Genomic DNA, 20,792 nt, shown 5'->3' on the forward strand with positions numbered 1-20,792 from the left:
AGAAAGATTTAAAAAATAAGCTTAATGGTGTGTATATAGAAGAAGCAAGATGTTGCTCAGAAAAAAATGAGGATGGATGAGCCAGATACAGTCAGAATAGGGGGACACGATGGAAAGGGCAAGGAATTAATAGTGATTATATTGTTATAATGGTTGCAATATCCAGCTGCATTTGATGTGGGACTCTAAATGTTGTTGGGGAAAGACTGCTACAAAGGAAAATAATATCAATAAAAGTTGACATAGAGTGCTTACACTGTGACAGGCAAAAAAAAAAGCTTAGATCATAACAGAGAAAACATATATAAAAAGGATGCAGGAGACATAACTTACAGAGTAGGCAGAAGTAATTGAACTGACACTGTGAAGCACAGTCCCTACATGGAAAATTAATGCCTAAGAGTGAACTCTAGAAACAACCAGGTGAAACCATCCAAGACTGCAAACCCGTCACCTCCTGCTCTAGAAAGTTTGGTGATCTGAGGCATTTCTCTCTTGGGCAGCTAACTAGGATTTCAATGCTAGTTTACTTCACAAAAGGAATTATTTTCTTTAGAAGGGTGAAACCAACCTCTTCAAGATATTCTTACCTGATCCCCTTCATGTCCCTGTAGAGCACGCTGTTCAGTACAAATGGAGCATCGTCTAAAGTACAAGCTATATTCCTCAATAGAACCTTCCCTCTATCAGGCAGTAGTAGGTTTTCTTCTAAGAGGGAAATGTGAGCACTGATCTTCTTATTTCCATGGGCTTCAGCATCCTATGGCAAAATGTTTCTGACCATTTATTTGCCAATAGCCAAAGAGCTATTCTCTTAATCATGTCTCCCTTCATTAGCCAGTTTGTGTATCTGAACCCGATAATTTAACTTCCCTGAATAAATGATGCAGATATTACCATTCATAGGCAGTGGGGAAACAGCTGACACCACAGCTGTTCCTGAAACCTGAGTTTTAGTGAGTGGAATAGATATACACTATGTCAATCAGACTAGTTTACTTAAAAAAGAAATCTGCCAGGTCTACTTAAATTTAGAGGTTTAAAACTTGGATCCCTTTGAACCATACTCATGTTGTATGGGCTTCAGTTAGAAGTACTTATTTTAGAAAGCTGAGGCAAGAAGATGACTTCATTTCATTCATATTTCTTAACCATCTACTATGATGTGAATATGGGAAAAAATGCTCTCAAGAAATTCTTAACATTGTTTGGCTATGACGTTTGATTTACATCATTTCAGGAAAGGATTACTTGGGGATACAGATTGCACACTTTACTCAACTACTATTTCTAATTAAAATAACTGAGAATTCTCTGTACCTAAAATATTATAACAATATTATATGTTAACACATATATTAAATATGCCCATAAATTGGGGACATGAGAGACACTTTCTCTGGTATTTGTCTCCTCTTTCTATGCACTTGGGTTTGCTCTTTGTGCTTTTCTTTTCCCTTCTGCCTTGACTCCTCCTTTTCTACATAGAAGATCAATAGGCTAACTAACAAAGATGTATTAAGATGTATCTGAGGGTGGGCTTCCCTGGTGGCGCAGTGGTTAAGAATCTGCCTGCCAATGCAGGGGACATGGGTTTGAGCCCTGGTCTGGGAAGATCCCACATGCCGTGAAGCAACTAAGCCCGTGCGCCACAACTACTGAGCCTGTGTTCTACAGCCCGTGAGCTACAACTACTGAGCCAGTGTGCCACAACTACTGAAGCCCACACGCCTAGAGCCCATGCTCTGCAACAAGAGAAGCCACCGCAATGAGAAGCCCGCGCACCGCAACAGAGTAGCCCCCGCTCGCCGCAACTAGAGAAAGCCTGCGCACAGCAATGAGACCCAACACAGTCAAAAATAAATTAAATAATTTAAAAAAAAGATGTATCTTAGGGTACTGCAGATCTCTGAAGCAAGTTGGAGCAATACCTCTTTTTCTTGATTGGTCTCCTGTTGCTGGTCACATCATTTCCAACTACATTGGAAAATTCAGCCATTCAGGAGATGATTCCCATAATCAAGTGCTGCTATTTAGCTGGGATGAACGACATAGTTTCCCTGGATCAGTGGAAGCTGTGATATATGTGGAAGACAGCCATGCTGTTTCTGCCTGGAAAGAGCAGCAAGCTGGGAGTGTCTGAGGTGGCAGTAGAGCTGTGGACAGTGGTTCATCCAGGTCATGTATTTTAAGTGACAGGATTCTGTAATAGTCTCAGATTGTTTCTAGGCAGTGCTATGAAATATAGTGTCATGTTGGATTCTACTTTATAATGACTTTATGATTTAAATAGTTCCTTTTAAAACTGACTCCCAAAACATCATGCAAGGGAAATGTAGCTTAAACTGCATGTACATCTCCTCACGGCTATTTTTTTTTTAACATCTTTCTTGGAGTGTAATTGCTTTACAATGCTGTGTTAGTTTCTGCTGTATAACAAAGTGAATCAGCTATATGTATACATATATCCCCATATCCCCTCCCTCTTGTGTCTCCCTCCAACCCTCCCTATCCCACCCCTCTAGGTGGTCACAAAGCATCGAGTCGATCTCCCTGTGCTATGCAGCTGCTTCCCACTAGCTAGCTATTTTACATTTGGTAGTGTATATATGTCAATGCTACTTTCTTACTTCGTCCCAGCTTACCCTTCCCCTTCCCCGTGTCCTCAAGTCCATTCTCTATGTCTGAGTGTTTATTCCTGTCCTGCCCCTATGTTCATCAAAACCTTTTTTTTTTTAGATTCTATATCTATGTGTTAGCATACAGTATTTGTTTTTCTCTTTCTGACTTACTTCACTCTGTATGACAGACTCTAGGTCCATCCACCTCACTACAAATAACTCAATTTCGTTACTTTTTATGGCTGAGTAATAATCCGTTGCATATATGTGCCACATCTTTTTTTTTTGTTTCTGCTTTATAACAAAGTGAATCAGTCATACATATACATCTGTTCCCCCATCCCTTCCCTCTTGCGTCTCCCTCCCTCCCACCCTCCCTATCCCACCCCTCCAGGCGGTCACAAAGCACCGAGCTGATCTCCCTGTGCTATGCGGCTGCTTCCCACTATCTATCTACCTTACGTTTGGTACTGTATATATTCATTCATCTGTCGATGGACACTTAGGTTGCTTCCATGTCCTGGCTACTGTAAATAGTGCTGCAATGAACATTCCTCACGGTTATTTTTTAATGGCAGTTTATTGTCTGTTCTAGGCTTATCTGACTTTTGGCACAAATGAAATTAGGAATCCCAAGACATAATTTTATTTCTTATACCTTTCCTCTCTGCTTGCCAACTTGCAATCATTCCAGTTGCATCTTTACTAGGCTTTGGGTCATTGTAAAGTATTGGAATGAATAAAACATCTATAGCAGCAATTTCTCAAGAGAATTTAGTGTGTTCCTCCTTTGTAACCATTGCACATCACCTACTGTAAGGAAATTTTTTCTCTTATATATCATTTTAGAAAACACACCTGGGTGAGGGCCTTAAAGGTCTCTGTGTACACTGGCTCCAAAGATACTCCACTTGTCTCTGCAGCATGTTGGATTTGATGCAGCCACTTTTGTCTGGCACAGTTTCTCAGACTCTCAACATGGCTCCTTTCTAAAGTATTCATCAGAAACTCCACAACGCTTTCCAGAACTTGATCTTCACTGCCTCTGAGTTCAGATACAACCAATTCTATGTATTTCTGAAACTGTTTGGAAGACAACCTCACTTCGTGACCAGGGTGTGGCTTTGGAAATTGGATGTGTAGTTTAGCTAAAAGACATAAATACAAAACCAAGAACTAATCAAAAGTTCATTCATCTGTGGGGGAAATTTTCATTCTCCTCTCTTACAGCAAATTGAAGCCGCAGACAACTGCTTCCCATGGAAAACCAGGCATATCAAAGGCACCTCAAGTCCACTGTAACATCTTACAGTGACTTCCTATACTGAACTCAAGATGACTCTTATGTCATCTATTATTGTTTTATTTTGTGTGTGTGTGTGTGTGGTGCGTGGGCCTCTCACTGTTGTGGCCTCTCCCGTTGCGGAGCACAGGCTCCGGACGCGCAGGCTCAGTGGCCATGGCTCACAGGCCCAGCCGCTCCGCGGCATGTGGGATCCTCCCGGACCGGGGTGCGAACCCGTGTCCCCTGCATCGGCAGGCGGACTCTCAATTACTGCGCCACCAGGGAAGCCCTATTGTTTTGTTTTAATTCTACCACTCAGCCAGGTGAAACCTTATAACATCATCCTTAGGTCCCTTAAATTCTAGAATCCATCGTGTCTAACTCCTTCATTTTACCCATGTGGACACTTAACTCTATAGAGGTTCAGTAACTTGCCCATGGTCATGTGACCATTTAGTGAAAGATCCAGTATTGGAACCCAGCTCTCCTGACCATTGTGTAGTATCTTTTCTTCTATGGAACATAGTTCTCTGTTATGAAGTTTTCCCATCTTGTTAAGTGGAAACCACCTCATTATACCTTTTGAAGCTTCATTAAGTAAATTGTCTTTGGAGGCAGTCTAAGACAAGTAGTGTAGTATAATGTACAGTTTGTAATGAAGAACACATGACAGTTGATAAACTTAGGTACCTTTGAAGATCAACGTATTGGTTATGTTCATTTCTGAAAGGGTTGAAGACCTTAACTAACTCTGATTGCTCTTTCCCTCATGTACTACATACTTTAAGAATTTGAAATCTGTTATGCCAAAGTAATCAGATAAATCCTTAAACCCAGTGAAGAGCAAAATCATTTATACTGGGATCTAAGCAAATGAAGGAGAGAACTTATTACATTAGAATAATATTTTAGTAGCTTCTGATTGAGAAGAATTGATCAGAAGAGAAAAATATAATATAGGAGAAGAAAAAGTCATTAAGGAGAATAAGAAGTTAAGTAACTTCAGGGGAAACTTGCAAGCCATTCAGACTTGAGAGGTGAATCAGACCTTGTAGAAGCGGAAAAATAAAACAAGAAGGGAAAATAGGCAGAACTGTGGAGTGGTTTGGATTCTTTTAACCCCAAGAGCATGGGTAGCCAGGTACACAGAAGGAACCTAACTAAGTACAGTTAAGGTCTTGGACAAAGCACTCTACAACAATTCAACTCCTGATTGCTCTGACATTTTCTATATTCCCACCAGCAATGCACAAGGGTTCCAATTTTTCCATATCCTTGCAAACACTGTTATTTTCCATTTAAAAAATTATAGTCATGGGCCTCCCTGGTGGCGCAGTGGTTAAGAGTCCGCCTGCCGATGCAGGGGATACGGGTTCGTGCCCCGGTCTGGGAGGATCCCATATGCCGCGGAGCGGCTAGGCCCGTGAGCCATGGCCGCTGGGCCTGCGCATCCAGAGCCTGTGCTCCGCAACGGGAGAGGCCACAACAGTGAGAGGCCCGCATACCGCAAAAAAAAAAAAAAAAAAAAAAAAAAAAAATTATAGTCATGCTACATGAGCAACAAAAGCAAAAATAAATTAGCGGGGCTACATCAAACTAAAAACCTTCTGCACACCAAAAGTAGCAACAAAATGAACACCTACAGTATGGGAGAAAATATTTGCAAATCATATATCTGATAAGGGGTTAATATCCAAAATACGTAAGGAGCTCATACAACTCAATAGAAACAAAAAATCTGATTGAAAAATGGGCAGAGGAACTGAATAGATACTTTTCCAAAGAAGACATGCAAATGACCAAAGGTGCATGAAAAGATGCTCAAACATCATTAATCATCAGGGAAATGCAAATCAAAACCACGAGATATCACATCACACTTGTTAGAATGACTGACATCAAAAAGACAAGAGATAACAAGTATTGGTAAGGATGTGAAGAAAAGGGAACCCTTGTGGACTGTTGGTGGGAATGTAAATTGGTATAGTTACTGTGGAAAACAGTGTGGAGATTCCTCAAAAAATTAAAAATAGAACTACCAAATGATCCAGGAATTCTACTTCTGGATATATATCTAAAGGAAATAAAATCACTAACTCGAAGGGATATCTGCATCTCATGTTCATTGCAGAATTATTCACAATAGCCAAGATATGGAAACAACCTAAGTGTCTGTCAACGAATTAATGGATAAAGAATCATGGTATGTGTGTGTGTGTGTATATATATATATATGACATATGAATTATATATATATATGTATATATGTGAATGACACATATACCATGGAATATTATTGAGCCATGAGAAAGAAGGAAATCCTGTCATTTGCAACAACATGGATGGACCTTGAGGGCATTATGCTAAGGGAAATAAGTCAGACAAAGACAAATACTGTATGATCTCACTTATATGTGGAATCTAAAAAAGCCAAACTCACAGAAAGAGTGTAGAATGGTAGTTGCCAGGGGCTGGGGGTGGGGGAAATGGGGAGATGTTGGTCAAAGTGTACAAACTTTCATTGTAAGAAAAGTTCTGGGATTCTAATGTACAGCATGGTGATTATAGTTAATACTGCATTGTATACTTGAAAGTTTCTAAGAGAGTAGATCTTAAATGCTCTCATCACAAAAAAAGAAACGGTATTGTGTGAGGTGGTGGAAGTATTAACTAAGCTACTGTGGTAATCATTTCACAATATATGTGCATCAAAGCAATACATCGTACATCTTAAACTTACACAATGTTACATGTCAATTATATCTCAATAAAGCTCAAAACAAATTATAGCCACACTAGTAGGTGTGAAGTGGTATCTCATGGTTTTAGACCAACCAGTGTTTTAACTTTATATATGCCATAATACCGGGAAACTTGAAGCCAAGTCGTTACCACAACTTAAGAAAATTCTTACATTTTACCTTTCTTCATAGATTCCTTTTCCATTCCCTCCTTGTATGTGTACAAGAGTTCATCAACTTCATTCAGATCCAGGAAGCCTGAGCCATCACAGTCCCACTTCTGAAAGAGGGCATTTAGGAGAAGTCCCTGTCGGACTTGGGAAGCATTTTGTCTAGCCTAGGATACAAACAGGATAACAAAGCACAGAAGATACACCGTACTGTGCTAGTTGGCATCTTAGGCTTATTCCCCCCAAAGTGCGGCACTTTTTATAGAAACAGCTTTACTTTGGGACTAAGCATAAATATGAATGGTAAAATGAAGCATTTATTTTTTTATTATTTAAAAAAATTTTTAATTAAAAAATGTTTTAATGGATTTCATTTTAATTCTCTAAATATCATTTCTTTGTTTCACCTCTAAGCCAAAAAGCAGGCATTCTCTGCATTGAGCTAAAACATTAATTTAGGAAGGGGACTCACTCCTTGAGAATCGTTGATTCATTCCTTTCCACTCCCTTACTAGTTGTTCAAGAAAGTGATAAAACATGGGGTGCTCTGCCTGGCTTCTTGATGGAATATGTTTTGTAGTAAAGGGGGTTGAATGGCAGTGTTCAAACAACAAAAAAATGACTGTGTTCAAAAATTCTTTTTTATATTTAACATTGACCTAACTTGATACTAATTTTATTTATGATTTAGACTTTTTTACTAGATTATGTCAACTAGATAGTAATTTAATTTTGTTGCTAAAAGAAAGTGAACATATACCATTTGATTAAATGGGGGGAATAGCAGTTGAGGAAGCAAAAGGAATATCAACTCTAGATTAGGTTGAGAAGACTCATAAGTTTACTGAATATGCCTGGTGAACCTGATTTATGTGTTTCGTATAAGAGTACATAAGCTGTTTATATCAGCTAATGTGTTTGCATTTATCACCTAAGTAAGTAGTAATTTCTTTCTTTTTTTTTTGCGGTACGCGGGCCTCTTACTGTTGTGGCCTCTCCCGTTGCGGAGCACAGGCTCCAGATGCGCAGGCTCAGCGGCCATGGTTCACAGGCCCAGCCGCTCCGCCGCATGTGGAATCCTCCCAGACTGGGGCACGAACCCGCGTCCCCTGCATTGGCAGGCGGACTCTCAACCACTGCGCCACCAGGGAAGCCCATAAGTAGTAATTTCTTAAGAAATATGTGCACATGAATAAAAATATATATTCAAGCCACAACTGTACCCCTATGTATGTGCATTTGCAAATGCACTCACACAGCAGACAGTGTACACACACACACACATACACAAACACACATCTTTGCATATACACATTTCTGCTCCTTGGAATCTGCTCTTCCAGCTTTAGAGGAGCAAAAACACAGCTGTAAAATAAACCATCACCTGCCATCAGCAATCATGTTCTTATTAGGGGAATGAGTTCTCTGGAGTGTGATCTTAGAATATTTGACATTAAAATGAAGTATTTAATGGCCATGCTGGTTGAACTAAAGTGATAGGTTTGGTTGTAAGTTACTTAAGAAGAGCTAGACTAGGAGCAACTGAGATTGATAGATTTATTTATAATAGTGACCTCACTTGTTTTATTGATTAAATAATATTACTCACCTCTTCTAAGCCACTCATTTTCTCTTCTTTTGTTTCAACAAAGCCCTTCTTAAAAAAGGAGGTGAGGGCTTCACTGACACTCAAGGGGGCATCTTCACCAACAAATGTATCCAGGAGTTGCACAAACTGGAGCAGATTGAAGGAAACTCCATTAAAGGCACTCCTACCTTTTATTTCCTTGTAAGACTGAATATTTCTGATCATCGAGTGTAGGTCTATCAAGGAAGAAACATACATCAAACAGTGAAGTGAACAATTTTATCAAAGTTCTGGAAAATATACGAGTACTTATTGTAATGGACATCTGCTCCTTTTTTTCCTGTCAGGAATTCATGCTCCCTTCATGAGTTCAGCACCCTCCTTTTTTGATTTAGGAAAACATCTCTCCCCCATTGTCAGTTTAGATGTATCAGGTAGTTCTGAGCTTCCTCCACCCTTGCTTCAAGGATGGCCATGTGATATAGGTCCGGCCAATGATTCACATACGACAGCAATGGAATCCACTATAGGCCAATGAGAATTAGCCCCAGAACTCTTGGGGCAACTACTGGGGGAGAATCACTCTTCTGATTCCTGAACTAGTAGGATGTAGGCTTAGAGATGCTCTCATGGACATCTTTGCCACAATACAGTGAAAACTAAAACTGAAAGTTACACAGAGAAGAACAGGGCTGAGAGGCAAAGAGATACTGTCCTGCTGCTATTATTGAGCTCTTGGATTCAGCTGTGCCTGAAGCCAGTTGCAGTCTGGACTCACTAGTTAAATAAGTCTGTAAATACCACCACTACCACGTCTCCCCCAAAGAGTCTTGACTAATATATTTATCTTGAAGCTCAATGTTATAACATGAAGCATATTTCATGAAAAAGCCCAGTGATTTATGTTTGATTTATTAACTAATTCAATCGTTCATGCCCTTATGCTTCCCATATGAGATTTGATGTGACTTAAAAAGGATCACCCATGCAACTGTTAAAATGGTAAAGCAAAACTGAGATAAAGAAGTAAGACCAGGAGAAGAGGAACATGAATTAGCAGGCAACAAGAGCTTAATCAATGCCATGCAACTTCATGAAATATTTGGAGGCTAGAAATTTGTTATTTGATCCATGCTTAAATGAGAAAAAAATTACAGATAGGTAGAAAATATCTTGATCTTATAAGTTCTACTACTTGTTGATGAAAGGTAAAATGATAAAATAGTACTTGTTGGAATAATTGTTGTTAAAGACATGGTTTACTGAGAGCTAACATCTACTCTTTATTGTCTCTGTTGAGTAGATCTTCCTTTGTAAGTCTTCAAAAACAAGATAGATCCTCCTGCCTCACATATTTGGATGTGGAACTACCAGGGAGAGGAATAGCTGGAATGATTTCTATTTTTCTCATATCTAACATCTGATTCCCTTTGTATACCTTGATGATAGCTTCAAAGTGGTTTCAGGGCCATTTAACAGTAAAAAGAAAAAAAAATTGGATACGGCCCTCTGTAGCCACAGGTTCTGCATCTGTGGACTCAACTGTGGATCAAAAATATTCAGAAAAAAAATTTCCAGAAAGTTCCAAAAAAGCAAAACTTGAATTTGCCACATGCTGGCAACCATTTACATAGCATTCACATTGTATTTATAACTATTTACATAGTATTTACATTGTATTAGGTATTAAACATAATCTAGAGATGATTTAAGGTATATGGGAAGATGTGCACTGGTTATATACAAATACTATTCCATTTTACGTAAGGGACTTGACCATCCCTGAATATTGGTATTCATGGGGGGAGCTTTGGGGCTGGTTTCCGTGGAACAATCCCCTGCAGGTACTGAGAGACAACTGTATTAATGCATACGTGTTAAAGAGCATTCATCAATAGCACTGCATGTACACTACCACCCAAAACAGTCATCTTGAATATGTTTAGATCCATCAGCTCAGGGACACAATAACGCAACTATCACTCTGCCATTGTGCCTTGGCTAAGTCCAACCCTTATCATCGTGTACCACAGTAAATTAAGCTCATCAATTAGAGTGCCATCTATTCTTCCTGGTTTTGTTGTTAACATGTACCTGTGAACTTGGAGTTACCATAGATTAAGTTTGCCTGTTCCTCCTCTTCACATTTGGCATACTTCGTGTTCCAGGTACAAGTCAAAAGTTCACCTATAAAATACAGGTTCCATAATATAGCCAACGTAACTTCATTTTCATAATGGTTTTGCTCTAGAGTATGAATGAAAAGAGGATTAAATGAGAAGTTACCTGACCATGATTTTCCTTCTATTTTTTGGGACTTGGGTTCACAGGATTTGTCTTTCTGAACTTCCTTTTTTTCAGTTTCTAAAAGGTACAAAAGAAAATGCCTATGAGTTGGACATTATATATTCTATTATATATTCTAAAGTTAATAAATGAGAGAAACACCTTGCATATAGAACACAAAAACTTTCTTTCAGGTCCTTTCCTATATATGCTGTATCATAGTGGTATCACTTAATAACTCTAGTTGTTGGGAGCAGCTCTGTGACAAAGGCTATTTGTTGTACCCAAATTTGGCCATGCAAATTAAGGGCTATATTTCCTAGCCTCCCTGGCAGCTAGGCGTCACTATATGCCTAAATTCCGACCAATGAACTGTGATGGGAAATGATGTAATACCTATCCTTTCTCCTCACCTGGTGGTCAGAATGTGGACATGGTGGTGAGCTATCTTGGACCACGTGGTTGGAGGAGACACAAGACAGAAAGAGCTTGAGCCTCTGTTGATTTCATGGGGCTGAGCTGTCATATAAATTTTGACTTTTACATGAGAAACAAAGAAACTCCTGTCTTGTTTAGACATTGTTATTTTGTTTTGCTTTTGTTTGTTTTTTAGACACTTATTTTGGATCACTGTTACAGATAGTCAAAATTAAGTCCTCACTAATAATACATCTGACTGAATAGAAACTTCACTAACTTTTTAAGCTGTATCCCTACTATGCAGGGAGAGCCAGAAATTAGTAGTCTTGTTTCATGGAGAAATAAGTATAATGCTAAAAAAAATGAAAGATTTAAAATTAGTTAATGTTAGTATAGAATCTAGAACATAGGTTACCCATCTCTTAGGAGGTTTTTTTTTTTTTTTTTTTTTTTTTTTGCAGTACGTGGGCCTCTCACTGTTGTGGCCTCTCCCGTTGCAGAGCACAGGCTCCGGACGCGCAGGCTCAGCGGCCATGACTCACGGGCCCAGCCGCTCCGCAGCATGTGGGATCTTCCTGGACCGGGGCACGAACCCGTGTCCCCTGCATCGGCAGGCAGACTCTCAACCACTGCGCCACCAGGGAAGCCCAAAAGTGAGATACTTTTAAAATTGAAATAAAAGAAATTTATTTCTTTTATTCTGATATCAGACACCACATTTAAAATAAAAGGGCTTCTACTGCCTTTTCAGAGGTCCAATGAAAATTTCTACATGTAATATTACCAGATTTCTTCCTTACAAATGGGCTTCTAGTGTTAAAGCAATTCTAGGTAAATTGATAATAGAGACTTTCTGGTTTGCAGGTAATTGATTACTCAAGGTCTAGACTCATGTTGAGTAGCAAAATATATATGAAGATTGCATGACCTTATATGTCAGGAAGAGATCCTAACTGAAATGAATATTTCCTGAAAGGACTTTAAAAACCACTGTACAAAACAAAGAGCTGATGTAGAAGAACTATATTACTACCTGAAAGATGACCTTTTCTGCTTGATACCGAAATTTTCTCTTGCACTTCAGGACTCATGAATAGTTGCTCTTCATAGATTTGCCCCTGAGTCTTTTCTTCCTGTGGAAGGATTTCAGTGTACTCAAAGGAAATAGCCTCCCTAGATTTTTCACTTTCTCCTAAGATACTACCTTTTCTTGATTGTGAAGTTGAGTCTATGTCCTCTTGTTTTTCTGAAATTGTCTCTATGGGTGGTTGTTGTTCTGCAGTTGACTCTCTGCGTGCTCCTTGTTCTGCAACTGACCCTCTGGGTCGTCCTTGATCTAATAGGGATTCTCTGCGTGCTTCCTGTTCTGCAGTTGACCCTCTGGGGTGTCGATCTAAGAGTGACTCTCTGTGTGATCCCTGTTCTGCAATTGACCCTCTGTGTGGTCCCTGTTCTAATACTGACTCTCTATGTGGTCCCTGTTCCTCAGGTGACCCTCTGTGTGATCCTTGTCCTGAGGCTGACTCTTCATGTTGTCCTTGTGCTGTTACTGATTCTCTGTAAAGTCCTTGCTCTGCAGCTGGTTCAGTGTGGATTCCTGGTGGTACTCCTTGTTCTGTTATTGACTCATTATGTGGTCTTTGTTCTATTATTAACTCTCTACTTGATCCTTGTTCTGGAGTTGACCCTGTGTAGGTTCCTCGTTTTGCTACTGATTCTTTGTTCAATTCTTGTTCTCCAGTTGACTCTTTGTCTTGTTCTTGTTCGTTGGCTGAAATTCTGTTTGGTTCTTGGTTTGCAGTTGCCCCTCTCTGCTGTTCTGGTGGGCTTTGTGGTAGTGTTGATTTTCTATGTTTATCATGTTTATGTTGATCTTCTGGATTTGCTAATAATTTACTTTGGCTTTTGCTAGCATGTTTTTCAGAAAGTAATGTATTCATCTCTAAGAGTACTTTGTCAAAGTCTTCATAAATGTGCTTCTGATTATCCATGTCTCCCCAGAACTCAGGCAAGTCTATCTCTCCAAATTCAACAAACGGCCCTAACACAGAAAACAAAACATTTACCTAAACAATTGATCTTATAGTGTAGAATCAGAGCTAGTAAATTAATGTAAAAAAGCAATGGGCTGTGATGACCTAGATGGGTGGGATGGGAGGGGTGTGAGGGAGGGCCAAGAGGGAGGGGATATATGTATACGTATAGCTGATTCCCTTCATTGTGCAGCAGAAGTTAATACAACTTTGTAAAACAATTATACTCCAATTAAAAAAAAATCTATACGGGAAAAGAATTTTAAAAAGAATGGATGTATGTGTATGTATAACTGAATCACTTTGCTGTACACCTGAAACTAACACAACATTGTAAATCAACTATACTCTATTATACTTTTTTTTTTTTTTTTTTTTTGCGGTACGCGGGCCTCTCACTGTTGTGGTCTCTCACGCTGTGGAGCACAGGCTCTGGACGCGCAGGCTCAGTGGCCATGGCTCACGGGCCCAGCCGCTCCGCGGCATGTGGGATCTTCCCAGACTGGGGCACGAACCCGCGTCCCCTGCACCGGCAGGTGGATTCTCAACCACTGCGCCACCAGGGAAGCCCTATACTCTATTATAAAATAAAAAATAAAGAAAAGCAATCAGCACAGTGACTGTAATATAGACCTATTGCTTTAAATAAATATCAGTTACCTTTCCCAGCAACCCAATAAAAATCAAAAAGGTATCTAAAGGAACATAAAAGATGCTCACTACTGTAAATTAGAAATAATCCCTTCCTAAAAGGTATGGTTTTGGAAGTGAACAAGATTCTTCTTTTGCTACTAGGAGAGTTGCTTAGACTTCCAAGGCAAATAGAATTTATCCTCTACTCTGGTCCTCCCACAATAAGCATAGCATAGGGCTTAGGAAAGTGACAAATATCTTTCACCTCATATACCTTTTCAGTATCTGCAATACCAAAATAAAAGCAAAGTTCTATTACAATCTTTCACTGAGCTACATTTTTCCAATATTCATTTTCTCTCCCTTCCCTCTTCCCTCTCTTTCTTCTTCATTCCTCAATTCTTTTTCTCCACAACTTATGTGGACACCTGGTTCAGAATTCTAGGGAAAGACTGGATAGCACTCATGAGAATCCCACTGTTAAACAACAACAACAACAACAAAACAACCCTGATATCCAGGACTACAGAAAATGGGACTCATGCCACAAGATTGTACCCCTTCCTCCCAAAACAGTTAGTATTTAAGTTCTAAAACTGCTATTCCCACAATTTTCAGGATACTCTATGTACATTATCCATAGATTTTTAACTATCCAAGTAATAAATTTTCACACAAGTAAAATATTCACTTTCTTTGGAAAGCTCATCCATTCAAAGACCTTCTCTTTAAAAAATAAAAATATAACCCACAATCCTTTTGTTTTGGGAGTAATATAAAAAAGATATTTTACTGTATAAGTACAGTAGAGGTGTACAAGTAAAAGTGCTTGAGAGAGAGAGGTGTGGCCAAGAGGCCAGATTAGGAAGACCACAAGGTCACCTCCTTCCTTGGGCACACCAAAATTACAACTATTTACAGAGCGACTATCCAAGAAAGCAGAAAAGATTTTACGCAACTAAAGACATAAAGAAGGAACCACTATGAGACAGGCAGGAGGGGCAGAGATGTGGTATAATCAAGACCCACACCCCTGGGTAGGTGACCCACAAACAAGAGGATAATTACAATTGCAGAGGTTCTCTGCAAGGAGCAAGGGGTCTAACTCCCACATCAGGATCCTAGACTGGAGGTCCTGCCCCAGAACATCTGGCTTTGAAGGGCAGCAGGGCCCTTAAAGACTGGTACCTGGAAACTATAAGACATTGATGAAAGAAGTTAAGATGACACAAATGGAAAGATACACTGTGCTTATGGACTGGAAGAATCAATATTGTTAAAATGACTATATTACCCAAGGCAATCTACAGATTCAGTGCAATCTCTATCAAAACAACAATGGCATTTTTCACAGAACTAGGACAAATAATTCTGAAATTTTTATAGAAACACAAAAGACCCTGAATAGCCAAAACAATCTTGAGAAAGAAGAAGCTGGAGCTATCGCACACCCTGATTTCAAAATATATTACAGGGAATTCCCTGAGGTTCGGTGGTTAGGACTTTGCACTTTCACTGCCAAGGGCACGGGTTCAATCCCTGGGCAGGGAACTAAGATCCCACAAGTTGTGCAGTGTGGCCAAAAAACCCCCACAAAAACCCAAACAAACAAACAAAAGCTATGGTAATCAAAACAGTATGGTACTGGAACAAAACTGGCATGTAGATCAATGGAAAAGAATAGAGAGACCAGAAATGAACCCACACTTAATATCGTCAATTAATCTACAACAAAGAAGGTAAGAGTATACAATGGGGAAAGACAGTCTCTTCAATAAATAGTGTTGGGAAAACTAGACAGCTACATGCAAAAGAATCAAGCTGAATTACTTTCTCACACCATGTACAAAAATAAAATCAAAATGGATTAAAGACGTAAATGTAAGACCTGAATCCATTAAACTCCTAGAAGAAAACACTGGCAGTAGGCTCTTTGACATCTGCCTTAGTGATGTATTTTTGGATATGTCTCCTTAGGCAAGGGAAACAAAAGCAAAAATAAACAAATGGAACAGTATCAAACTAAAAAGCTTTGGCACAGCAAAGGAAACTATCAACAAAACAAAAAGACTGCCTAATGAATGGGGGAAGATATTTATAAATGATATATCTGCTAAAGGGTTAATATCCAAAATGAAGAAGACATACAAACCAACATCAAAAAAACAACCTGATTAAAAAATGGACAGAGGACCCAAATAGACTTTTTTCCCAGAGAAGATGTACAGATGGCCTACAGATACGTGGAAGATGCTCAACATCACACTAATCATCAGGGAAATGCAAATCGAAACCGCAATGAGATACCACCTCATACCTGTCAGAATGGCTATCATCAAAAAGACAACAAATAATAAGTGCTGGCAAAGATATGGAGAAAAGGGAACCCTTGTGCACTGCTGGTGGTATTGTAAATTAATGCAGCCACTATGGAAAACAGTATGGAGATTCCTCAAAAAATTAAAAGTAGAACTGCCGTATGACCCAGAGAACAAATGGCTGGTTGCCAGAAGGGTTTGAGGTGTGGGTGAAACAGGTGAGGTGAATTAAAAGGCACAAACCTCCAGTTATATAATAAATAAGTCACAGGGATGTAATATACAGCATAAAGAATATGGTCAATCATATTGTGATGTTTGTAGGGGGATAGATTGTTACTAGACTCATCACGGTGATTATTTCGTAATACATGAAAATGTCAAGTCATTATGTAGTACATTTGAAACTAACATAATATTGTACATCAACTATATTTCAATAAAAAATGCTTGGGAGAAGGAAACATTTTTCTTAGAAACCTTAGAATTCTAAGTTGGACATTAAAACTGCAATTACCACTACCAACTTAATTTCCAAAACATTCAGATTGTCACTAAAGCACTCCTTCACTTGAATGAATTTAAAATTGAATTCTAGATGAGCTCTGACTTAACAACTTTTAGTATTACACCATAGTGAAAAACACATCTAGTTGTGATGAAGACTGAATTTTGTGTGGAATGAACAACTAGATAGAGCTATCATGATCTAAGGGAGATGTTATATGAAGGGATTCCATGGGGATAGAATGACCTTGTATTATCATTTCGGTGTACTGCATCACTCCAGCTTGAGCATGCTCCCTCTGAGTGGCACTTACATTGTCTTGGGTTTCGGAGTAAACCTCTGAGCACTTTTGAACTTTGGTCATAGAATGTTTCCAGCAAAGCCAATGTCTTCTGCCGATCCAAAAACCCTATCTAAGCAGAAAGTTGGCAATTAGTTGTTACAGAAGATTTGAAATTTTTATGTAGATGGAATATTGAAGATTTTATCATTACCACCAGCACCGTAATCATGTAAGTAAAAGTTGCAGAGTCAAAATCAGGAAAGTTATATCTTGCCTTTAGGCTTATACTCTACTTCCCCTTTCTGTAACATTTAGTAGCTGCATAAATATTTGTTGTTACTTACTTAATTGCTAAAACCAATACATGATGTTCAGTTATTATCTAATCTGACCTGAGTATGACATTCAGAACAATTAATTGCTCCCTACTTGTTCTTTTTTTTTTTTTAAATAAATTTATTTATTTATTTATTTTTGGCTGCATTGGGTCTTTGTTGCTGTGCGCGGTCTTTCTCTAGTTGCGGCGAGCGGGGGCTACTCTTCATTGCGGTGCGTGAGCTTCTCATTGTGGTGGCTTCTCTTGTTGCGGAGCACAGGCTCTAGGTGCGCAGGCTTCAGTAGTTGGGGCTCGCGGGCTCTAGAGCACAGGCTCAGTAGTTGCTCCGCGGCATGTGGGATCTTCCCGGACCAGGGCTTGAACCCGTGTACCCTGCGTTGGCAGGCGGATTCTTAACCACTGTGTCACCAGGGAAGCCCTGTTCTTTTTTTGCACTGTTTTTATTTCAAGAAAAATTTCCATTAGAGAAAAATATAGAAAATGATAAAACTAACACTTGTGTTCCCAACACCCAGAAATTATGTTTGTTAACATTTTATGTATGTACTTTAAATACTGATATAATACACGTTCCCTTGCTTTTATTTACTCAACATTGAGATCTGATTCATGTATTTAAGGAAATATATTTTATTTCTTTAATTGATGCATGGTATTCTATAATATGAAAACATCCTAATTTTTAAAAACACCCCTCTATGGATGAGCATTTAGATTATTTCCAGTATTTTGATACCAAAATAATGTTGCAGTGGATATCCTTACATACTTCTCTTTGTATACATATGTAAACATTTCCTTAGGGTAAATAAACAGAAGTATAATTAATGGATTGTGTATAATGTGCATTTTCAATTTTAGTAGTTATTGCCAAATAGCTCTACAAAACACCTATACCAATTTACATTCTCACCAGCACTGAATGAGGATGTAACTTCTCCATATCCATGCCAATATTTGATATTGTTAGAGTTTATAATCTGATGGATAAAAAATGGTATCTAATTATTTTAATTTGCATTTCCCTGATTATTAGTGAGATTAAATATATTACATTTTCATATGTTTATTATGTACTTGGGTTTCCTGATCAATGAATGGCTTTTTTTTTTAAAGATTTTTTTCATGTGGACCATTTTTTTTTTTTTTTTTTTTGCGGTATGCGGGCCTATCACTGTCGTGGCCTCTCCCGTTGCAGAGCACAGGCTCCGGATGCGCAGGCCCAGCGGCCATGGCTCACGGGCCCAGCCGCTCCGCGGCATATGGGATCCTCCCAGATCGGGGCACGAACCCGTATCCCCTGCATCGGCAGGCGGACTCTCAACCACTGCGCCACCAGGGAGGCCCCATGTGGACCATTTTTAAAGTCTTTATTGATTTTGTTACAATCTTGCTTCCGTTTTATGTTTTGTTTTTTTGGCCACGAGGCATGTGGGATCTTAGCTCCCTGACCAGTGATTGAACCCGTACCTCCTGCATTGGAAGGGGAAGTCTTAACCACTGGACCGCCAGGGAAGTCCCCCAGTGAATGGCTTTTTCTTGTCCTTTCCCATTTTTTCAGTTGGCATGAGTAGTCTGTTTCTTATTAACTTATAAATTTTTTGATAATGATCATTCTGTTATCTATATAGCAAATAGTCTTTCTCAGTTTATCTCTTATCAATGTCAGTTAATCTCTTATTAACTTAACTTTTGGTGAGTTTAGCCATATCACTGTTCTAAATTTTGAAGTAGTCAAATGCATCAATCATTTCCTCTATGGTTTGTGCTTACTTGCTGTTTTATTTAGGAAGTATTACCTATACTGAGGTCAAAAGGCACGCTCTATTTCTGCTTCTAAAACTTAAAAAATTTTGTTTTCCACATCTAGGTCTTTGATCAGATGGAACTTATTTTTCCTCATTAAGGAGACTGAAATCTAATTTTTTTTTCAATATGGAAGCCAATCATCCCAATATCATTTATTGATCAGTCCCTTCCCACTAGTTTACATCCATGTTATACACTAAATTCCCACATTCTCATAGGTCTGATGCCAGGTTCAATATTCTGTTAATATAACTTTATTTTTATAAATCAGGAAAATTCTCCCCAACTTGTTCTTCTTTTTAGAATTGTTTTTGCTATATTTGGACCTTCATTTTTCCATACAATTTTTAAAAACTAAAGCTTTGAAAAATAACATACAGAAAAGTACACAAATAATAAGTGTATGGTTTTATGAATTATCACAGTATAAACATACACATGAGCTGTTTCTCAAAGGAGAATAGTTAACTTTAGTAGAAGGCATGGTTTTGCTCCAAAATTTGAGGGATCTACATTGTGATTCTACTACTGAAACTTGCGATAGCTTTCTAATTTGCCCTGTTCATTTCAAATACTGTAGGATCTTCTAGGCGATAAGGCACAAGATAAAGAAGAGGCTTTGTAATGCAGCCTAGAAAGCCTACAAGACCTTTTCTTGCTCTGGGATCCCCTTTGCCAGCTGATGGCTCAGTTAACACAAAAGAGCAGCACAGATTGATAAAAATGTGGTAAAGGTTGTTCCTAAAATGTAAAAAGGTCCAATAAGCATTATGCTTCTTTCTTAGTAGTAGGTGGCACAGGATACGGCAATTTGCCTCGTATTTGAAACAGATATCCTGTCATGCTTCCAACTACTGGAAGCTAAAAATTTTACCAATGTAGAAAACACTGAATTTTTTTTTTTTTTTTTTTTTTTTTTTTTTTTTTTCATTCTTTTTTTTTTTTTTTTTTTTTTTATCGTATATATATATTTTTTTTATTTTATTTTTTTTTTTTACAAATTTAATCAGTTATACATATACATATGTTCCCATATCCCCTCCCTTTTGCGTCTCCCTCCCACCCTCCCTATCCCACCCCTCCAGGCGGTCACAAAGCACCGAGGTGATCTCCCTGTGCTATGCGGCTGCTTCCCACTAGCTATCTACCTTACGTTTGGTAGTGTATATATGTCCATGCCGCTCTTTCACTTTGTCACAGCTTACCCTTCCCCCTCCCCATATCCTCAAGTCCATGCTCTAGTAGGTCTGTGTCTTTATTCCTGTCTTACCCCTATGTTCTTGATGACATTTTTTTCTTAAATTCCATATATATGTGTCAGCATACAGTATTTGTCTTTCTCTTTCTGACTTACTTCACTCTGTATGACAGACTCTAGGTCCATCCACCTCATTACAAATAGCTCAATTTCATTTCTTTTTATGGCTGAGTAATATTCCATTGTATATATGTGCCACATCTTCTTTATCCATTCATCCGATGATGGACACTTAGGTTGTTTCCATCTCCGGGCTATTGTAAATAGGGCTGCTATGAACATTTTGGTACATGTCTCTTTTTGAATTATGGTTTTCTCAGGGTATATGCCCAGTAGAAAACACTGAATTTTTATGGTTTTTATCTTCCACCCTCTGACACACATGGAGCTTACCAAGGCATCTAATCCTTCCAGCTCATCCAGTCCAATCACCACAATGGAAATCATCAAGGTGGTGAACCTGTATGATGTTCTATGATATGTCAACACAATCAATGTCTCT

General features: G+C 38.7%; 1 protein-coding gene across 1 annotated transcript in view; it reads right to left on the reverse strand.

The window, feature by feature from the left end:
• EFCAB5 (EF-hand calcium binding domain 5) overlaps positions 1-20,792 on the reverse strand; it is a 124,808-nt gene that overhangs the window by 23,419 nt on the left and 80,597 nt on the right. The window contains 8 exon segments of the mRNA XM_060082985.1: positions 591-760; positions 3,480-3,769; positions 6,828-6,984; positions 8,427-8,641; positions 10,500-10,592; positions 10,692-10,769; positions 12,145-13,152; positions 16,917-17,016. Coding sequence (XP_059938968.1) covers positions 591-760; positions 3,480-3,769; positions 6,828-6,984; positions 8,427-8,641; positions 10,500-10,592; positions 10,692-10,769; positions 12,145-13,152; positions 16,917-17,016 — 2,111 coding nt within the window.

This window comes from Mesoplodon densirostris, chromosome 18, assembly GCF_025265405.1.
Source record: "Mesoplodon densirostris isolate mMesDen1 chromosome 18, mMesDen1 primary haplotype, whole genome shotgun sequence".
NCBI classification, from domain to species: domain Eukaryota; kingdom Metazoa; phylum Chordata; class Mammalia; order Artiodactyla; family Ziphiidae; genus Mesoplodon; species Mesoplodon densirostris.